The following is a 20,501-nucleotide window of genomic DNA, read 5'->3' as shown; positions in this document are numbered from 1 at the left end:
TATTAGCGCGGCACATTTCCCACACTGAAACTCTAGCGCTTGTCTCAAATTGCTGAAAGCACAGCAACGGGCCGTATGCTTAAACCATTACGGGACTGCAAACTGCAGCCAGAGCGCAGAAATGAGATGCAGACAAGCTAAATTTAGGAGGGGAACGAGAGAAGCTCAGGTGTGGCTGCCGGTGAAAGTGTCTGGCCCGGAGGAACGGGATGGAAAGACACAACTTTTACCCCGTACTTAAATTGTGTAGTGGCTCGAAAGGTTAAACATTTACTTGTACTCCATTTACAGCACTGCTAACATATTTTTACAGTGATCAAGCACCACAGGACACCTGTTCTAGGACAATATGAATTATACTGAATGGAAAAGAAAAAAAAAATGTAGGAAAACTTTTAAGGAAGCAAAAATTTTATAAAATAAAACAGTGTTGATGTGATATGTTTGGCTAAAATAAAATAAAATAAAATAAAATAAAATAAAATAATTTAAAATTTAATTTAATTTAATTTAATTTAATTTAATTTAATTTAATTTAATTTAATTTAATTTTAAGTTGAATTAAAGCTGACCTGACATGTGTAGCTGAAGTAATGTTGGATAAAATATAAAATAAAATAAAATACAGCTGACCTGTTAGGTCTGGCTGAACTAATGTTGCATTTAAATAAATAAATAAAAATAAAATAAAATAATATAAAATACAACTGACCTGTTAGGTCTGGCTGAACTAATGTTGCATTTAAATAAATAAATAAATAAAAATAAAATAAAATAATATAAAATACAACTGACCTGTTAGGTCTGGCTGAACTAATGTTGCATTTAAATAAATAAATAAAAATAAAATAAAATAATATAAAATACAACTGACCTGTTAGGTCTGGCTGAACTAATGTTGCATTAAAATAAAATAAAATAAAATAAAATAAAATAAAATAAAATAAAATAAAAAAATTATTGTTGACCTAATCTGTGTGGCTGAACTAATGTAGCATCCCAAAAAATATAAAAAAGGTTAAGATTTAAAATAAAATAAAATAAAATTAAGTTGACTCGATATGTGTGGCTAAAATAATGTTGCATAAAATGAAAAATAAAATAAAATAAAATAAAATAAAGCTGATCTGATATGTGTAGCTGAATTAATGTTGCATAAAATAAAATAAAATGAAATAAAATAAGCTGACCTGATATGTCTGTCTGAACTGTTACATAAAAAAAAAAAAAAATAGTAAAATAGAATAAGATTATTTACTGACCTGATCTGTGTGTATAAAGTAAAAAGTAAAGTAAAGTAACGTAAAATAAAGCTGAACCGATATGTAAGGCTAAATGAATGTTGCATAAAATAAAAAATAAATAAATTAATTAATTAAATTAAAATAAAATAAAGCTGACCCGATATGTGTGGCTAAATTAATGTTACATAAAAAAAATTAAAAAAAAATAAAATAAAATAAAATAGTGTTGACCTGATTTGTGTAGCTAAACTAATGAAGCGTGCAAAAAAATTAAAAATGTACAAAGTTGACCTGATCAGTGTTGCAGAACTAATGTAGCATTCATGTGCAGTGTGCACTCACTGTCTGTGCGTTCTGCAGATGTGTCTCAGTTTCTCCAGGTGTTCAGCATCCATGTCACTGTCTCTGTCTTCTCGACCGTCCTGATACTGGCCACCCAAACTCCATCTCCTCTCTGATCACAAAAACATGAGGTTAAAAAGCCGTTCTATCGAGAACCACCTCTGGCTAACAGCCTACCAGAATCTACTTACCCCACTGCTGCTGTAGGGCGCTGAGGTTGGACAGCAGACGTTCGTGATAGAGCCTCTCTAACTGTATAAACCTGACCGCTCTCTCATCTGAAAAATGCTCTGGTCAAGGAAGCAGGAGAAACCCCAAAGCACCAATGCACTTTACAACACTGAAACTAAAGAATGCCACAGTGAAAAACTATCATATAAGACAATGACTGGCTGCAGTAATGCACTGAATGTAATACAATAAGCGGCATTGAATCCATAAACATTGCAAGCATCCCTGATTCTGTTACAATAACAAAGGCAATGGGTTGTAAAATTGGAGCTATAATGGAACAAGCGTCAAAGGCTGTTTACATAGTGCTCTGTATTATTATAGAATTAAAAAAAAACAAAAAAACAATAATATTAAGGATACAGTCCTCCTCATGCATATATGACTCTGCAATCTGTAAAGAAGAAGAGAGTTTAGCCTGGAGTTATTATGCATCACATTACACAATGAAAAGCACTGTTAGCTAACACTGTACAACTAGATAAAAAAAAAAAAGTTTGTCAAGACAAACTTTAAGTTGGCTTGAGAAAGCCGGACCAGAAAATTTGAAGTTTTAAGAAGTTTTAAGTTTGATGGTTTTCAGTTTGAAATAGTTTGAAGTTTAAAATAGTTTTAAAAGGTTAAAGTTAGAATGCAGTCTTTCAGACAGATGGATAGATAGATGGATTACAAGTTACTAGCATGTTGCTAGCATGATTAGCAAGTTGTTAGCATGTTTTTAACATACTTAGCAAGTTGTTAGCATTTTGCTAGTCTTGTTTTTAGTATGATTAGCATGTTGCAACATTTTTCTAGCATGATTAGCACGTTGCTATCATGTTTCTAGCGTGATTAGCAAGTTGTTAGCATGATTAGCAGGTTGCTATCATGTTTTACCATGATTAGCAGGTTGCTAGCATGTTTTTAGCACGATTAGCAAGTTGCTAGCATGTTTCTAGCATGATTACCAAGTTAACATGTTTTTAACATACTTAACAAGTTCTTAACATTTGGCTAGTTTTGTTTTTAGCATGATTAACATGTTACTAGCATGTTGTTAGCATGATTAGCAAGTTGTTAACATGTTTTTAACATATTTTTAGCAAGTTGTTAACATGTTGCTAGCATGTTTCTAGCATGATTACCAAGTTGTTAGCATGTTTCTAGCATGATTACCAAGTTGTTAACATGTTGCTAGCTTGATTATCAAGTTGCTAGCATGTTCTTAACATGGTTAGCAGCTCGCTAACATGTTTCTAGCATGATTAACAAGTTGCTAGTCTTGTTTCTAGCATGATTAACATGTTACTAGCATGTTGCTAGCATGATTAGCAAGTTGTTAACATGTTTTCAGCATATTTTTAGCAAGTTGTTAACATGTTGCTAGCATATTTCTAGCATGATTAGCAGGTTGTTACAATGTTGTTAGCATGATTAGCACGTTGTTAGTATGTTTTAGCATGATTAGCAGGTTGTTAGCATGTTTCTACTAGGATGGTTAACAAGTTGCTAGCATGTTATTCCATGATTAGCAGGTTGCTAACATGTTTTTAGCATGATTACCAAGTTAACATGTTTTTAGCATACTTAGCAAGTTGTTAACATTTTGTTAATCTTGTTTTTAACATGATTAGCATGTTGCTAACATGATTAGCATGTTGCTAACATGTTTTTAACAAGTTGTTAACATGTTTTTAACAAGTTATTAGCATTTTGCTAGTCTTGTTTCTAGCATGATTAACATGTTGCTAGCATGTTACTAACATGGTTATCAGGTTGCTAGCATGTTTCTAGCATGATTAACAAGTTGCTAGCAGGTTTCTAGCATGATTAGCAAGTTGCCTGCATGTTCTTAACATGGTTAGCAGGTCGCTAGCATGTTTCTAGCATGATTAGCAAGTTGCTAGCATGATTAGCATGTTACTATCATGTTGCTAGCATGATTAGCAAGGTATTAGCATGTCGTTAGCATGTTTCTAGCATGATTAACAAGTTACTAGCATGTTTCAAGCATAATTAGTAAGTCACAAACATGATTCTAGCACGATTAGCACGTTAATAGCATGTTGCTAGCATGGTAAGCAAGTTATTAACATGTTGCTAGCATGATTACCAAGTTACTAGCACGATTCTAGATGCTAGTCTTGGCTAGATAAACAAGTAGATTAGAAATATTAGATAGAATGGAAATTTGATTTGATTAGATATAGTACATAGAAGGGAAGTCTTGATTTAGTCTCAAGGGATTCTGGGAGATTAAGTTTGCATTTTGACAGTTGGAGTTTGAATAGTGTTGCTCATTTGAACATTCCGTCAATGTAAGACTTTACTTTAATTTAATGAAAACTAAGTCGGATCAGATAGAAACGATAAAGAAACCCCAGTCAGAAGAGTCAGTCTGAAGATCTGGCCTGAGTTTGGTGGTTCTAGCTTGAAAGCTGTAGGAGGAGAAGCGTTCAGAAATTTGGCTAAGAAGAAGAATAAAAAGCTTAAGTAGCGGATCAGTAGGTTTGCTTTCTCAAGCCAACCTAATAACTCAAATTCATCATGTATTATATTATATAATACAGGTCATTCATTAAAATACATTTTGTAAGTGATTTATGCATCATATGAATCTATACTGATCTGTTAAGCAGACTTAATGGCAGTTGTTATTATAAAGTGTCACTCATAAATACACAATGCACCTAAAACGTGCTATTTAGGGAGTTAATGTAATTTTACAGTTGGTTTACACCTGATAAACCCGTCAGTTCACCTTAGACAGCATTTATTCTACTACACCTGTATGCAAATTATTATCTGAGGTGCGAAGACTTGTTCCCATTGAGAAAACTCCTGACATCAGCTCTCTTTAGACGTCTCGCTAAAGTCGCCGACAGGCAGTTAAAGTAAAGAGGCAGGGTGAAAATCACTACATCATATATTCCTCTCGAGTGCAACACGAGAGATGTCTCACCGAGTGGGCGGCTGTAAAACCTTCTGACCTTTCTTTCTTTACAACACTTGATGTCTTTCTGCATAAATCTGGCTGTTTCTCGCTGTCTTTCATTCCTCATCCATCTAATCTCCTTGAGGCTGCTCAGGACTGAGAGATCTACATAAGTATGAGGCTCTCATTCTGTTTTCGTAGTGTTTTTTTCCAGCTTGTTAGTTCTGGGAGGCAAATATACAGAAATGCTTCGACAGACTTTGCTCAGGCATTTCAAAATGACCATAACAACATTTCAGATGCTGTGCAACAAGATCAGTCTGCTGCAAATTCATGACTTTTCGGTGCACATGGAGGAATTTATTCGCAAAATGTGTTTTTTATCTCCCTTTATTTGCAAAAACCACCAGAAGCAAGCTTCAAACTTTTTTGCGAATTAAGGGATTTTTTTTTCCCCCTGAAATTTGGCTTTTCCATTACTCTTTCTGATGCAGTTCTTCAAAATGCGCATGAAAACAGGGTGATACTGACTGATAGCAGCACGTGATGTATCTGATAGGAAAAAAAATGACTGAAATAAACTAAATTAAATATTTAAACTAAATTAAAACAAACGTTAATAAAAAAAAAAAAGACAAAATCACAACAAAATTGCTAAAGCCTAAAGCATAATTAAATGAAAATGTTAAAATAAAATCTAATTACACATAATATAAACAATACTAATACACTACACTCACAGTCAAAAGTTTTTGAACAGTAATTTTTTTTTTTTTTTAAAGAAGTCTCTTCTGCTCACCAAGCCTGCATTTATTTGATCCAAAGTACAGCAAAAACAGTAAAATTCTGAAATATTTTTACTATTTAAAATAACTGTTTTCTATTTGAATAGATTTTAAAATTTAAATTTAAAATAAATTTTAATTTAAAATTTATTCCTGTGATTTCAAAGTTGAATTTTTAGCATCATTGCTTTAGTCACATGATCCTTCAGAAATCATTCTAATATTCTGATTTGCTATTCAAGAAAGATTTATTATTATTATTATTATTATTATTATTATTATTATTATTGCTATTATTATCAATATTCTTTGAATAGAAAGATCTAAATATCAGCACTCATCTGAAATAAAAAGCTTTTGTAACATTATACCCTATACCATTTAAAAACTTCAGTAATTTTTTTTTGGAAAGAAATTATAGAAATTAATACTTTTATTTAGCAAGGATGCTTTAAATTGATCAAAAGTGATGATAAAGACTTTTTTTTTTTTTTTACAAAAGATTTCTATTTCAGATAAATGCTGTTCTTCTGAACTTTCTATTCATCAAAGGAACCTGAAAAAAATATTGTTGTAATAATAATAATAATAATAATAATAATAATAATAATAATAATAATAATAATAATTAAAAATAAATGTTTTTTGAGCAGCAAGTCAGAATATTAGAATGATTTCTGAAGGATCATGTGACTGACGTAATGATGCTAAAAATTTTAGCTTTGAAATCACAGGAATAAATTACATTTTAAAATATATTCAAAAAGAAAACAGTCATTTTAAGTAGTACAAATATTAAACAAAATATTGTGAATTAACATCTTGCAATTATGATTTTGTCAAAGAATTACACAGAAAAACATGTTAGAATTGTGAGACAAATTCAGAACAGAAATGTTAGGGCTGGGTAAAAAAAATATATAGATTTCTCAATGTTAATCGATTCTCATTTTTACAAATCTATGTTGATTCCTAAATCCCAAGAATCAATTAGTCTAGTCTGTTTTCAGTTAATAAAAGGAACATTGTAGCATGCCTCCCATCTAATAAATCACAGTAAGCTTTGTGCTTTGTTCCTTTTGATATGAAACAAAGACTCAGATTTCAAATTCTGTCCATTTTATTACAGTATTCAAACAATACTGGAGTGACAGATCGCTGTAGCGCCTCAGTTCAAGAGAAGTGGCAGCGCAACACGCATGTGAAATCATCATCTCCTCAATACCAGTTACAGCACAAAATAAACATAAATAAACATCTAAAGGTATGTCAAAACCCAGCCCTAATGGTCATCATTAAAAATGTTGTCTTCTGGCATAGTTCAAATTGCTGTTCACAGCCTGAACAGTAAAAAAAAAAAAACGTTAAGTGATTATGAATCATATGACTATTTCTCAATGACCCACTTTTGCAGTTTACTTTCAATAAATTGTGGGGGTGAGCTGAGGAAGGCGCTTTGTTGATGTTTGAGTATACACAGTGCACTTAATAAGTGAAAAGGAAATCCATTTATCCAACTGTTCCCTTTAAAACCTCTTATAAGAACACAATCCACAGGGGAATAAATGAGAACAGTTCCAGCAGATTCACATAAATCTCTCCTCAGGATGATACAAAACCTGCTGAGCGAAGATGTTCTCGTAAAACGTGTTGAATAAGGTCAAGCTCAAATAAACATTTAATAGAGCCAGACCATTTAAGGTGCTGGTTATTCTGCTCCCAATCAGATTCTTCATGTGCTGCTATCAGTCAGTGTTATCAGCACGGGCCAACAGCAACAACAGACTAACACCAGCTTATTAGTGAACAATGTGGAACAGCACAGGAAAATTCATCTCATGTTCTGGCTCATATAAGATAGCAAGGCAGATTGAAGGAATAAGAGGCTTGCACCATCTACTGGCAATGATCACGATGAACAGATGCCTACTGTCACTCTAACTGTAAAAATGCATGAGATGTACATCAGCTAAAAGCTGAATAAATATTTCATTGATGCATGGTTTGTTAGGATACGACAATATTTGGCCAAGATGACACTATTTGAAAATCTGGAATCTGAGGGTGCAAAAAAATCTAAATATTGAAAAAATTGCCTTTAAGGTTGTCCAAATTAAGTTCTTAGCAATGCATATTACTAATCAAAAATTAAGTTTTGATATATTCACAGTAGGACATTTACAGATTATCTTCATGGAATATGATCTTAATATCCTAATGATTTTGGTATAAAATAAATATATATAATTTTGACCCATACAATGTATTGTTGGCTATTGCTACAAATATACCCGTGCTACTTAAAGGAGAAGTCCACTTCCAAAACAAAGATTCACATATAATGTACTCACCCCCTTGTCATCCAAGATGTTCATGTCTTTCTTTTTTCAGTTGTAGAGAAATTACATTTTTTGAGGAAAACATTTCAGTTTTTTCCTTAATATAATGGACTGCTATGGTGCCCCGATTTTGAACTTCCAAAATGCAGTTTAAATGCGGCTTCAAACGATCCCAAATGTGGTTGTAAACGGTCAGAGCCGAGCAAGAAGGGTCTTATCTAGCAAAACGATCGGTTATTTTCATGAAAAAAAGTACAATTTAAATACGTTTTATTCTCAATCGTTTACAACCGCATTTGGGATCATCTGAAGCCGCATTTTGGAAGTTCAAAATCGGGGCACCATAGCAGTCCATTATGCTGAATAATGAGAATAATGAGAAAAATGCTGAATTTTTTTACTCAAAAAACATAATTTCTTTACGACTGAAGAAAGACCGACATGAACATCTTGGATGAAAAGGGGGTGAGTACATAATATGTGAATCTTTGTTTTGGAAGTGGACTTCTCTCTTGAAGACTGGTTTTGTGGTCCAGGGTCACATGTTGTTTTGGCAACTGGAAATTGCAGAAAGACATTTCTCATTGTTTTGTAAGCTAAAAGGTTTTTTTTTTTTTTTGGTAAATACTTTCATTCAGCAAGGATGCATTAAATTGATGAAAAGTTGTAACAAAGGTATTTATAATGTTACAAAAGATTTTTGTTTCAGAAAATTGTGTTAATTTAACTTTCTATTCATCAAATAATTATCAGTTATTATCAGTTAACAATTATTATAAAATTATTATATTAATTATAAAAAGTTTCCACAAAATATTACAAATATTTAGCAACACAACAATTTTCTACATTAATCATAAATGTTTCTTGAGCAGCAAATCAGCATATTAGAATGATTTCTGAAGGACCATGTGACAGTAATGATGCTTCAGCTTTGCATGAAAAAATTCAGCTTTGCATCACAGGAATAAATTACGTTTTAAAACATATTCAAATACAAAACAGTCATTTTAACTTGTAATATTATTTCACAATAGTACTGTTTTTACTGTATGTTTGATCTAATAAATGCAGCTTTGGTGAGAATAAGAAATTACACCTAACCATATAATTGTGTATTGTTATGCTAGCAAAATAAATAGTCTAACAAACTTTTAAAAAGGTGAAAAAATGGAATTGGCCATACACCTTACACCTTACATATACCTTAAATATAATTCCCTGTCTTGTTTACATGAAATGCTGCTTGTCATCTAACTTGAGCCTGTATAACAGACAAACGAGTGTTTGCTAATCAACGAACAGTGAGAGATGGCATTTAGCGGTTCATCTCTCACATTTACTTGTTAAAGGGGTCATTGGATTCTACAAGTTGATATAATTTGTTAGGGTCTTAATGAGAAGTCTATAATAACATACTTTGGTTAATTTCTCAGTGGTAGTGTAAAAACACCCTTTTTACCTTGTCATAATCAGAGCCATTTTGTTGCATTTGCCTTTAAATGCTAATGAGCTCTGCTCACCCGCCCCTTCTCTTCTGTGTGCTGATGAGCTGTTCTGTTTAGTTTAGCCGCATTTAGCTGCGAAACTTGCTAACTAGCACATAATTAGGAAAGGCAATTTGCAAAGATGCATAAAAAACCCTTATCCTCACTTCTGCTGTAGGTGAAGCTGCATCACGAATGATTTGCGAGAACATAGACGCATTTAGGCAGATCGGGGGGTCGGCACATTTCCTTCAAAGACGAAAGTAACGTTAATCCTCTGCGTCTTCAGTCAGGAGTAAATGACGACTGCTATGTTCATTATTATACCCAACAACAAAACACCTCAATCGCTCAATCGGAGACATCGTTGTCTTCCCCTGCACCGGAGTCGAAACGATGAGGATTGGGGTGTTTCCAGCTCACTCAGGGGCGGGTCTAAGGTAAGACGGTCGTATAGTGGGAGCGGCCTTGGTCTGTGTCACACAGACAAGATACTGAGAATGGCTTGATTTGAAAAAGGGGATATTACTTGTAAAGATTAAAAAAATACCACTGGGTGGATTTTTATCATTATAGGGTGGTTGTGTACACACACTGCCAACACATATTTATGCTCAACGTGTAAAAGTGAGTTTTGCATCCGATGACCCTTTTAGGAACATTTAATTTAACACCACGTTTAGTAATTTCGAGCAGAGAGAGACACACAGAGTGGAGATGATTTAGAACAGAAGTACGAGACCTGATGGAGGCACTGTGGCAGAAGAGGATGGTCTCCCTGCTCCCCCAACTCCTGCAGAGATGCCACCAGGGAGCGAGCGAAGCCCTGGAGTGATCCAGCATCGCTGTGAGGCGTCCCTTCAGGGCTCACAAGCCCCTCTGACACTGAAAAGACAAATATGACATCCACTTTGAAGTGTGTTGACACTGAAAATGTGCTATAGTAACTCTAACTGTATGGTATATTTCGCATAATTAGTACCAACAGACTTAAATGTGGTTCAGAACTGTTATTTTAATAACCGTGAGGTGTTATCCAAGACATATTTATCATGTCTAAATGCTCCAAAAAATTACATTTAGAGGTTACACCCAGTGTTTGTGTATCAACACTGATATATTTCGCTCTAGAGGCTTGCCCTTATTCATGGCACTCAAACCTGTCTGAAAGTTGCGCAACAACAATGGGATGCAGTCATTCGTTCTACTGCAGAAAGAGAAACAAAAGCCTAGCACTATTACTCAGGGTATCTGAATCCTCTCAGACAATAGAAACTCTTCTCCACCCACAGCCTGATCAAGAAATAAATATGTCCGTCATTTAAGATGACACCTTTGGATTGGGTTGTGCCACTAACATCATTTAATGTCCAAGTAACATTCAATATTAGTCATTTTTATTTTTGTATACCAGTGCTCCCTGAGTGTACCAAGCTACTGAATGAATGAGTTTAAAGTAGGTGTGCTCAAGGACCTATTACTAATCTCATTAACCTATTACTAATTCTCGAAATATCTTGTAATGATTCAATGGCACTAACTTAACAAGCTTCTGCAAATGACAAGCTCTTCCTCAGAAATTCTTTTTAGAATCTGACTGAAAAAAATCAGCATTGTGTAACTTCTAGGTGAGCTAGTGATTTGTTTTTGTGCAAGAACCGTGACCGTACATTCACACACATGCACTGACACATGGCTCATTGGATTTAACTTGAGTTGACTGCCTCCAGGTCAACATGTGGAAAATTTCACACTGTGAAGGCTGGAACTGATTAACTGATTCTGCCTTAAGTATTGTAGGATTTGTTTTAATGAGCAAAGACGTGTGAAAATAAATCAAAATGTATTTGTTTGTTTAGTTGTTTGTTTAGTCATGGCACTTCCAAACTATGTTTTACTGAATGCTGTAATCCTGATAGCGTAGCTGTCAGGAATTAACAGATTCACACTTTTGATTATTATTTTAGTACTATTTATATTCTATTATAATATTAATATTTTTAATGATTTTTTACTTTTATGTGTTCAATTTTAATTTTAGTTTTAGTAATGAAAAGATGTTAATTTTTTTGTTTTTAATTTCAGTTTTATTGTTAGTAATTTTGGTAACACTTTACAGTAAGGTGCATTAGTTAATATAAGTTAACTAAATTCATGTTAATTCAATGTTAATTTCAACATTTACTAATGCATTATTAAAATCACAAGTTGTGTTTGTTAACATTAGTTAATGCACTGTGAACTAACATTAACAAACAATCAACTACTGTATTTTTATTATTGGTAACACTTTACAATAAGGTTTCATTAGTTAATGTATTAACTAACATGAACAAATAATGAACAATACATATATTACAGTATTTATTCATATTTGTTAATGAAAATACTGTACATTGTTAGTTCATGTTAATTCACAGTGCATTAACTAATGTTAACAAGCACATCTTTTGATTTTAATAATGCATTATTAAATGTTGAAATTTGCATGAACTAAGATTAATAAACGCTGTAAAAGTATTGTTCATTCTTAGTTCATGATAACTAAAGTAGGTAACTAATGTTAACTAATGAACCTTATTGTAAAGGGTTGACTCATTAACTATCATTAACAAAGCTTAATAAACAGTGTAATAAATGTATTGCTCAATGTTCGGTCATGTTAGTTAATGCAACGTTAACAAATGACACCTTATTGTAAAGTGTTACTGTAATTTTATTACTTCAATTTAAACTTATTTAATTTCATTTAGTTGCCAATGGCAACATTTCTAATTTCTGAAAAGTATTTAAAGCTGAAATGAATCTTAACAGAAAACCCATTTCTTTCCTAATTAATCTATATTATATGGGATGTTTACATAACACAGTTTTCAACTAAAAATGAAAAACTTTATGCGTTTTGTTCGCTCATTTACACAACGATGTTGTTTTTGGGGCCTGAAATTTCAAACATTTAAAAATGGGTTGCAAAGTGCAAGTTTTGAAAACGATATTGTTAGCATCTCTTCATAAACTATGAAACTAGTTGAAATAGTTGTGAAAATAATGACGTTATGTGCATGCATATTACATGTTCAGTCTATAGGTATGTACATACTGTATGTGTGTGGTGTGTGTTATAAAACTACTGGCCTGGCATGCATAATTTAATTGCATTTTTTTTTTTTATTGCATTGCAGAGCATTGAACGTTTGTTTGTTTGCAGAGCATTTGTCTGTCTGTGAAACTTTTCAAAAAACGCAAAGCAAAAAAGTGCAGCACTGAGTGTAGCTGTAGTTTTAGTTAACAACAACAATCATGTGACACTATACTAAATGATGCTGAACTGAAGGGTATTATATACCATGTTGTAGTGTACCTTTAGACTCTGGTTTCAACCACACACAGGATTGTGGGATATGGGCAATTAAGGCTATGCTGTGCTTCAACAGCCTCAAATCTATGCTGTGCTTCAAGGGCTGTCACTAATGGATTTTTTGTTCATCGAGTAATCTGTCGATTATTCTGACAATTAATCGAGTAATCGGATAATTATAATAATTTTTTTTAGTAGTAAAAATAGACCTAATTGAACAATAGCCTTTAAAACTACATAAAATACATATATAACAGCAATTAGGCAATGATAATTAGTTCAAATAAAGTATCAAAAGCAAGTAATCATATGGTTTTACTGAACAAAACTGAAAAATAAATAATGTATTGTAAACAACAGCATTAACGTACATTACGCATTATAACAGATGACTGCAGAGGGCGCCACTTTCCTGATAACTGTTTTTACACTTTACTGCGTGATCTAATCCTTGTTTAATATTGACTAAACAACATTTAATTCAAATGTCCATTTAATCTTTAATATTTGGCCATGACGGAAATGCTACAACCACTGTAATTTCTTCAATATATGGACATCAATACGTGTAATCTCAGCAAAGTTTTGAGCTTTTATTTTAAAATTGCAATGAAGAGCCAGCATATTGAGAAAGATACTAATGTATTCTACTGTGTTTGCGTAGGTGTATAAATGATTTACCTTTTAAATCTGATGAAATGGCGCACTTTGCATTCCCAGATTAATGTTATAATAAACCCAGACTCAATACAATATGCACAGATAGAGTTTAAGACGCTCCACACATGTAAATGATTTTACAGTTTGTGTGGAGCAGCATTTACTGAGAACGGAGCCGCTCTGACACACATTTACGTAACCTACACGCAAGTAAATAATTAAAGTGTATATTAAACCTGCATCGCATTTACTTATTTAAATCATAGCGTTTGTGAATTCACAACAGAATTATGCTTTATTATTATTTTGGAATAGGTTTAAATCTCATGCAGCCATTGGAAAAGAGTCTAATAATGCGTTTCATGGGTTCTCATCCATGGAATGCACCATTTCCAGTATTTTGCTGGTTACTAGACACGGGCAAAATGCAATCGAGGATTTTTTTAAACCGACTACTTGACAGCCCTATGTGCTTCAGTTTGTTTTTCAAACTGTGGTCTATAAGATGTCTCAGTTTGACATTGTCTGTCACCTGTGGGACTGGGGCTGGGTGTTGGTGAGTCTCGGATGTGTCCATCCAGCTCTGGAGAGTATGCGCCACTGTTACTGTCCACTTCTTCCTCCTCCTCATCTTCCTCGTCCTCCACCTTGGAACTGTCATAATCTTCATCATCACCATTGTTGTTAGTATGATTCTGTCGGAGGGGTCTCTGTCCACCACGGGGCCCCTGTTCGACCTCTTCGGCTTCCTCCACCAGTCGGTTCTGGTTCTCGTCCGGGCTGCGGCTGGAGTCAGAGTCATTTAGGAGGTCGGGGTCGGTTACTCCTCCTCGCCTCACTGGGCCGTCGCTCTGCCACTGTCCGTCGTCCATGAGGTCCCGCTGACCGAGAGCATGAAGATCCACTTGAACCCCTGCAGGCCTTGCAAACACTCAATGGTGCTCCTGCCCAGCCACTGGAGAACAAATCAGAGAGACACTTTAATGGCCGTGAGCCATCATGAAAAGCAAAGAGCTTGCTGGCCTTTAAGAGAACTGACTCATAGTTTACCCATAATTCCACTTCAGGCTGGCTGAGCGCAGAGCATGAATCAAAACACTTGAGATTAGTCCATTTGTCGGTTTTGTTTTACATTCGTTTATAGCAGTATTAAAGCTGTATTAATCAGAGGCCAAATGCAAAATAGGTTTTTGCTAATGTTTTTGTACAGTTCTGGTATCATTTCACATGATATCATTAGAGATAATCTTTCAAAAAGGAATTGAAAAAACTGGTTTTAGTAAAGATCATAAAAATATAAATGTGTATATATTAAATATTATTTAAAATATATTTAAAAATTTATAACACATTGTGAAAATTGTTATTGTAAAACATTATTGTAATTATTTTAATCAATTATATTATATATTCTAGCACCAACCTGCTGTCCTCTCTCCCTTTAGTCTGCCGTAATATACTGAAATAGGAAATGCTGAAGTAAGTAGGCTATACGCATTCCCTTTCTCTCTCTCCCCCTCTCTCTCTCTTTCTCTCTCTCACACACACACACACACACACACACACAGATTGTTTGTTTCCCCTGTATAGCGAATTCACACACCATGGAGATTTTCCATAATAGTCCCCATTGGGTTGTTGAAGAAAGAGCATCATGCTTATTACCATACTGTCTCGTGACAGAGCTTATGCAATATCATACAGCATCTTACAGATCTTAAAGCAGACCGGCTGTTTGTTTTTCATCTGCTCAGGGGGATTTTGAAGCTGCAGAATGAATGAATGAATACTACAATGCTTATAGGTCACTGGGTACGATAATAGTGCTTAGGGCAGTTCAGTGTGGATTAAGTGAACAAACTAGGTTGAATCCAGTGTTGTTATTGTCAACTAAAATAAATTTCTGTTAACTGAAAACTGAAATAAATTACAAAAATATTATAAAAAAAAATAATAAAAATCTTTAAAATCTTAAATAACAATTAAAATAAATTATTGGCAACTAACTGAAAAAAAAAAAAATTAAGTTGAAGTACTAAAAGATAAATTGATATATGCGACCCTGGACCACAAAACCAGTCATAAGTAGTACAGGTATATTTGTAGCAATAGCCAACAATAGATCGTATGGGTCAAAATGATCGATTTTTCTTTTATGACAAAAATTATGAGGATATTAAGTAAAGATCATGTTCCATGAAGATATTTTGTAAATTTTCTACTGTAAATATATCAAAACTTAATTTTTGATTAGTAATATGCATTGCTAAGAACTTAATTTGGACAACTTTAAAGGCGATTTTCTCAATATTTATATATATTTTTTTTTTTGCACCCTCAGATTCAAGATTTCAGGGTCACATATGTACAAACACACACACACACACACTTACAAAGATAAAAATGAAAAAAAAAAACACATAAAATTACTAAAATTAACTACAATAAAATTTAAAACTGAATGATTAAAATAAATACTACTCAAAAATTGGTATTCCATTTAAAGCAATTTTTACTCAAATATGGCTAGTACATTTCACAAATGTGACCCTGGACCACAAAACAAGTCATAAAAGTCAATTTATCTGAATGAATGAATGAATTTGAAAACCTGGAATCTGAGAGTGCAAAAAAAAAGGAAAATATTGAGGAAAATTACGAAAAATCAAGAAAAAAAAAGTTCTTAGCAATGCATATTACTAATCAAAAATATCAAAAATATTTACAAAATATCTTCATGGAACATGATCTTTATCTAATATCCTAATGATTTTTGGCATAAAAGAAAAATTTATAATTTTGACCCATACAGTGTATTGTTACTTATTGTTACTATTGTTACATTTGTATATTGTGACTTAAGACTGGTTTTGTGGTCCAGGGTCACAAATAATTACAAAAAAAAAAAAAAAAAGAAATATAATAGTAATAGAAAGGAATAGAAAGACTGAAATAGTATTTATTTGTAAATCATACTCAAATAATCTTTGTTTTATTCACAACTTTGAACCCCTTTTTTACAGTATATATAAATATTAAAATAACACTGGGTAATTCTCAGAGGAAATAATCATACTAAAACATTTAAATACTCACTCAAATATTTAATGCACTGTCAACTGATGATCGTCGTTTTGAGGTAAAAAAAAAAAAAAAGAAAGAAATTGGGAATTAAAAATGTAAAGATTTATGGAATTGTCTGATATATAAATGTGAGTAAATTAAAATTCTGAGGTCATTTCAATTTCAGTTTTTCTGCTTTTTAACAACCTTTTCCTTTCCACATAGATCAAAGACAGAAAATAAAGAAAATATTAAGAGCTGGCCTCAAACTAATGTAATGTAAATGCATTATGAGTCATCATTAATTTTTGCCCCTTAAAAATACACTATCTATAACATGGACTAAAAGCCATTGTTTTTACCACAAAACCAGTCATAAGTAGCACGGGTATATTTAAAGCAATAGCCAACAATACACTGTATGGGTCAAAATCATAGCCTTTTCTTTTATGCCAAAAACATTAGGGATATGAAGTAAAGATCATGTTCCATGAAGATATTTTGTAAATTTCCTAACGTAAATATATCAAAACTTAAATTTTGATTAGTAAAAACTTCATTTGGACAACTTTAAAGGTGATTTACTCAATATTTAGATTTTTTTTTGCATCCTTAGATTCCAGATTTTCAAATAGTTGTATCTCTGCCAGACATTGTCCTATCATAACACACCATACATCAATGGAAAGCTTATTTATTCAGCTTTGACAAGTCATAAATTGACCCTTTTGACTGGTTTTATGGTCCAGGGTCTCAATTGATTTTTTTTTTTATGTACATAACATTTCCATTTCTTTTGCATCTTAAATGTTTTTTTTTTTTTTACAGTATGTAAAGCACTTTCATTTGCCATTGTGAATAAAATGTACTGTAGCCTATAATTAAACTTGCCTTGTCTTGCATATATAAACAACAAAACTCACATTATGTTGCAATTTACAAAATAAAATGAAGTGAACCAGTGAATCAATATTTATCAGGGCACTGCAGACAAAAGGAACTTGGCTGTTTGTGTAGAGGACCTGATCCTGATGTTATTTGGCTCTAGAAGTGCGGACTGACTCACGGCAGACCCCAGGCGTTCATTCGCTTCTCTGAAAACACAGTGACTCAGTGAGCCGGGGACCATCTGATCTGTGCCTGCGGTGTGACCACCTACACACATCCAGACCACATCAACCAGAAGGGCTAGATAAACCACACATTACTGCTTCACACATGTGGATTTTTTTTTTTTTTATCAATTCTTACTGACTAGATTGTTGTCTCAGGTTTGCGACCGATGTAAGATGTCATTTCAAAAACCAAATGCAAAACAGCTCTTTAAAAGAATTTTATTATGATGTTAATAGTAGACTCTTTAAAGGGCGCAGCCAGAATAACACGAGGTCAGTCACATTATGGCAAGCAGAAATTAGGGTATGTGAGATGCCATGTTCATTCATCCGCTTTCTTTTAAGAGAGAACTCATTAATAATCAAAGACAGCTGCACTCTCTCATTAGCTCCTTTAACAACACTAAAGCCTGAGGGATGAATGAGAGAGAGAGGGATAAGAAATAGGTTTATTCGTCCTGAAAAACAAGCATGACTAGTGTAGCTAGACACAAATGTGTCCCACATATAGCCTGCACATAGCGTTCTTCAAAACCATCTGTGAAATTAACCTCAATTCTCTGAAAGTTTAAACCAGAATAAATACTGAAACTCCTTTCTAAATGTTTAAGAATACATTTTTTATATATTTAAAGATGACATATCATGAAAATCAGACTTTATCCGTGTTTAAATGCTATGATCAGGTCCCCAGTGTATCTACCAACCAAGAAAATGTGAAAAAAGACAACCCAGTAACTTTGTTTTTTCTGCAAGCGTGTAAAAAATGAACGTGTCAGATTTCGCTCCCCCCCGTGACGTAGAAAGGGGATCTTATTATATTATTATTACCTCCCCTTAATCTGCACTTCCACCCATGGTGCTCAAATTTTGTTTTTACAAGTGACAATGGTGTACCAGTTCTAACTCCATGGCAAAAGTTCAAGCAAAGCATGCTAACTGTTCTGTGTTTGGCTGCACAGACAAGCACAGAACACTATTTAGAGTCCCAGCCTCAGGGGAGACAAGAGAGTAGTGGATTTATTGATTTATTTACTGTATATTACACTACTGCCACACAGTCCTATATATAAACGTGGTTTCTTTCCCAGCTGTTTACCTTCACAGACATAACCAACTGTTTTTGTAATTTCTGTGTGTTTTAACACAAACTGTGTGTTTGACAGTTTAAGCGCAATAAGACATGAAAGACAACTTAGTTTAGTGCTCACATGCTCTTTTGCATGTGCACGTTCTTCGAATGTGTGTGTGCGCGCAGAAAACCCTTTATCAGAGGTTTAAACTAATATGGTATATAACGCATTATTTCAGCACGATAAACATGATAATCAAAACCAAACAGATGTTTTTAGCAGAGTATCTCAGGTATGAGCTGTAAAGGCACAGCTCTATTTTGAAAAAGGGGGCGGGGAGCCACAGCTCATTTGCATTTAAAGGGACATGCATAAAACAGTGTGTTTCTGCTTCCACTCAGAATAGCCATTTTCAAAATGACATAACACATGATCTGTGGAGTATTTTGAGCTGAAACTTCACAGACACATTTTGGGGACACATGAGACTTATATTTCATATTGTAAAAAGGGGCATAATAGGTCTGCTTTAAATGAAATATACTTCAGCTCTATGGAGTAACTGATTCTCAGTGGCTGGCCATGGCAATAGAGTGCATCATGCTAAAAATAGCATTCATTTTCTCCATAAGGGAATAGACCTATAGTGAGCTGCAAGGTTGTTGAAGCTGACAGTCCACATTATTTTCAAATAATGTTTTAATTGTTTAACAGCATTTTACCTGGTGAAAACTATATTAGTACCCATAATTCTGCAGTGAAACATCCACCAATCAGAGAATCATGACAAGTAAATCATTTCAAAAGAACACTTTAGCTCCCACCAAGTCTCTTGAAGCTCTGTGAATGACTAAGGCAAACTATGCATATTTTGCATTAAACATAAATCACACACACACACACACACACACAGAGACTATATCAGGGTCAGAAATTAATAATGGCTTGAGGCAGAAATGCCACGAAAATGAACTAAAATGCCCCATAAATTGAAGATCCTGCATAAAAAAGCCCCACAATTAAAATGCCACAATTAAAATTAATTGTGAAAATGAATGGAAAGTGTCAATTCACAAAAATTACATTTAGATTTGATTAATCTGCATCAGCTTTTAAGTGCTGTTTTGTGCAGCGTTGAGTCTTATAACCAATCAAATGCGTTTCTGTTGAATTTAAGAATGCATTGACCAATCAGAGGCGCTTAGATTAGATTGAAAATGCTGGAGCTGTTGATGAGTGCACACTCATGAATTCTCTCATAAACAACACAGCGCAGATACGATGTAAACTAATGATTAATTTCCTAGCTTCAGTGATTATAACGGGAGTTTTTGCTTAACTCATGACCTTCATAACTAGACTTGACTAATGTCATGTACCAATGTGTTTGTCTATAAAGCCAGAATGTGACATCCCCAAATGAAACAAAAGCACACTACAATAATAATTTTTGCCATAATATTGCAGCCCTATAAGCTCCTGTTTTTTTTGTTTTTTTTTAATGCATAATTTAGATACAATTTTAGACAGTCTGTTGTTATTGACAACAGTTTCAAATATTGATTAAAGTAATTGGGTAAATGTAACTATTTGACATTAAACACAACATAATAAGGTGACTATAAAAACTGCCCTCACAAATCTAAAAAATTCCAGAGGATAAATATTGCCCCTTAATGGAAAAGTTAACTTCTGACACTGACACATTTAAAACAATAGTTTTATATGTCTGAATCATTTTTATTTTGATTACGTCCTTCTTAATGTGTCATGGGATTGTAGTTCTTTTCCTCATTGAAGCCATACACATTGTACAGTACTTTATTTTTAGCCTGACTTACAAATATGTTTTTTGCTTTAACGTTTATAATGTTATGATTCACCTCGTGA

The 20,501-nt window shown here is 33.4% G+C and overlaps 1 protein-coding gene across 1 annotated transcript in view; it reads right to left on the bottom strand.

The window, feature by feature from the left end:
- The window catches only part of cnsta (consortin, connexin sorting protein a), a 40,479-nt gene that overhangs the window by 18,811 nt on the left and 1,167 nt on the right, over nucleotides 1-20,501 (bottom strand). Inside the window, exons 2-6 of the mRNA XM_051133019.1 lie at nucleotides 13,893-14,315; nucleotides 10,085-10,227; nucleotides 2,181-2,211; nucleotides 1,778-1,864; nucleotides 1,587-1,698 (exon numbers count right to left, since the gene is read on the bottom strand). Of these exons, the coding sequence (XP_050988976.1) occupies nucleotides 1,587-1,698; nucleotides 1,778-1,864; nucleotides 2,181-2,211; nucleotides 10,085-10,227; nucleotides 13,893-14,232 (713 nt within the window). The 5' untranslated portion in view covers nucleotides 14,233-14,315. The remainder of the gene's footprint in view (nucleotides 1-1,586; nucleotides 1,699-1,777; nucleotides 1,865-2,180; nucleotides 2,212-10,084; nucleotides 10,228-13,892; nucleotides 14,316-20,501) is intronic.

This window comes from Labeo rohita, chromosome 17 (genome assembly GCF_022985175.1).
Source record: "Labeo rohita strain BAU-BD-2019 chromosome 17, IGBB_LRoh.1.0, whole genome shotgun sequence".
In the NCBI taxonomy this organism is placed as follows: domain Eukaryota; kingdom Metazoa; phylum Chordata; class Actinopteri; order Cypriniformes; family Cyprinidae; genus Labeo; species Labeo rohita.
The sequence above is the reverse complement of the archived record's forward strand: the minus strand, read 5'-3'. Positions and strand labels throughout refer to the sequence as shown.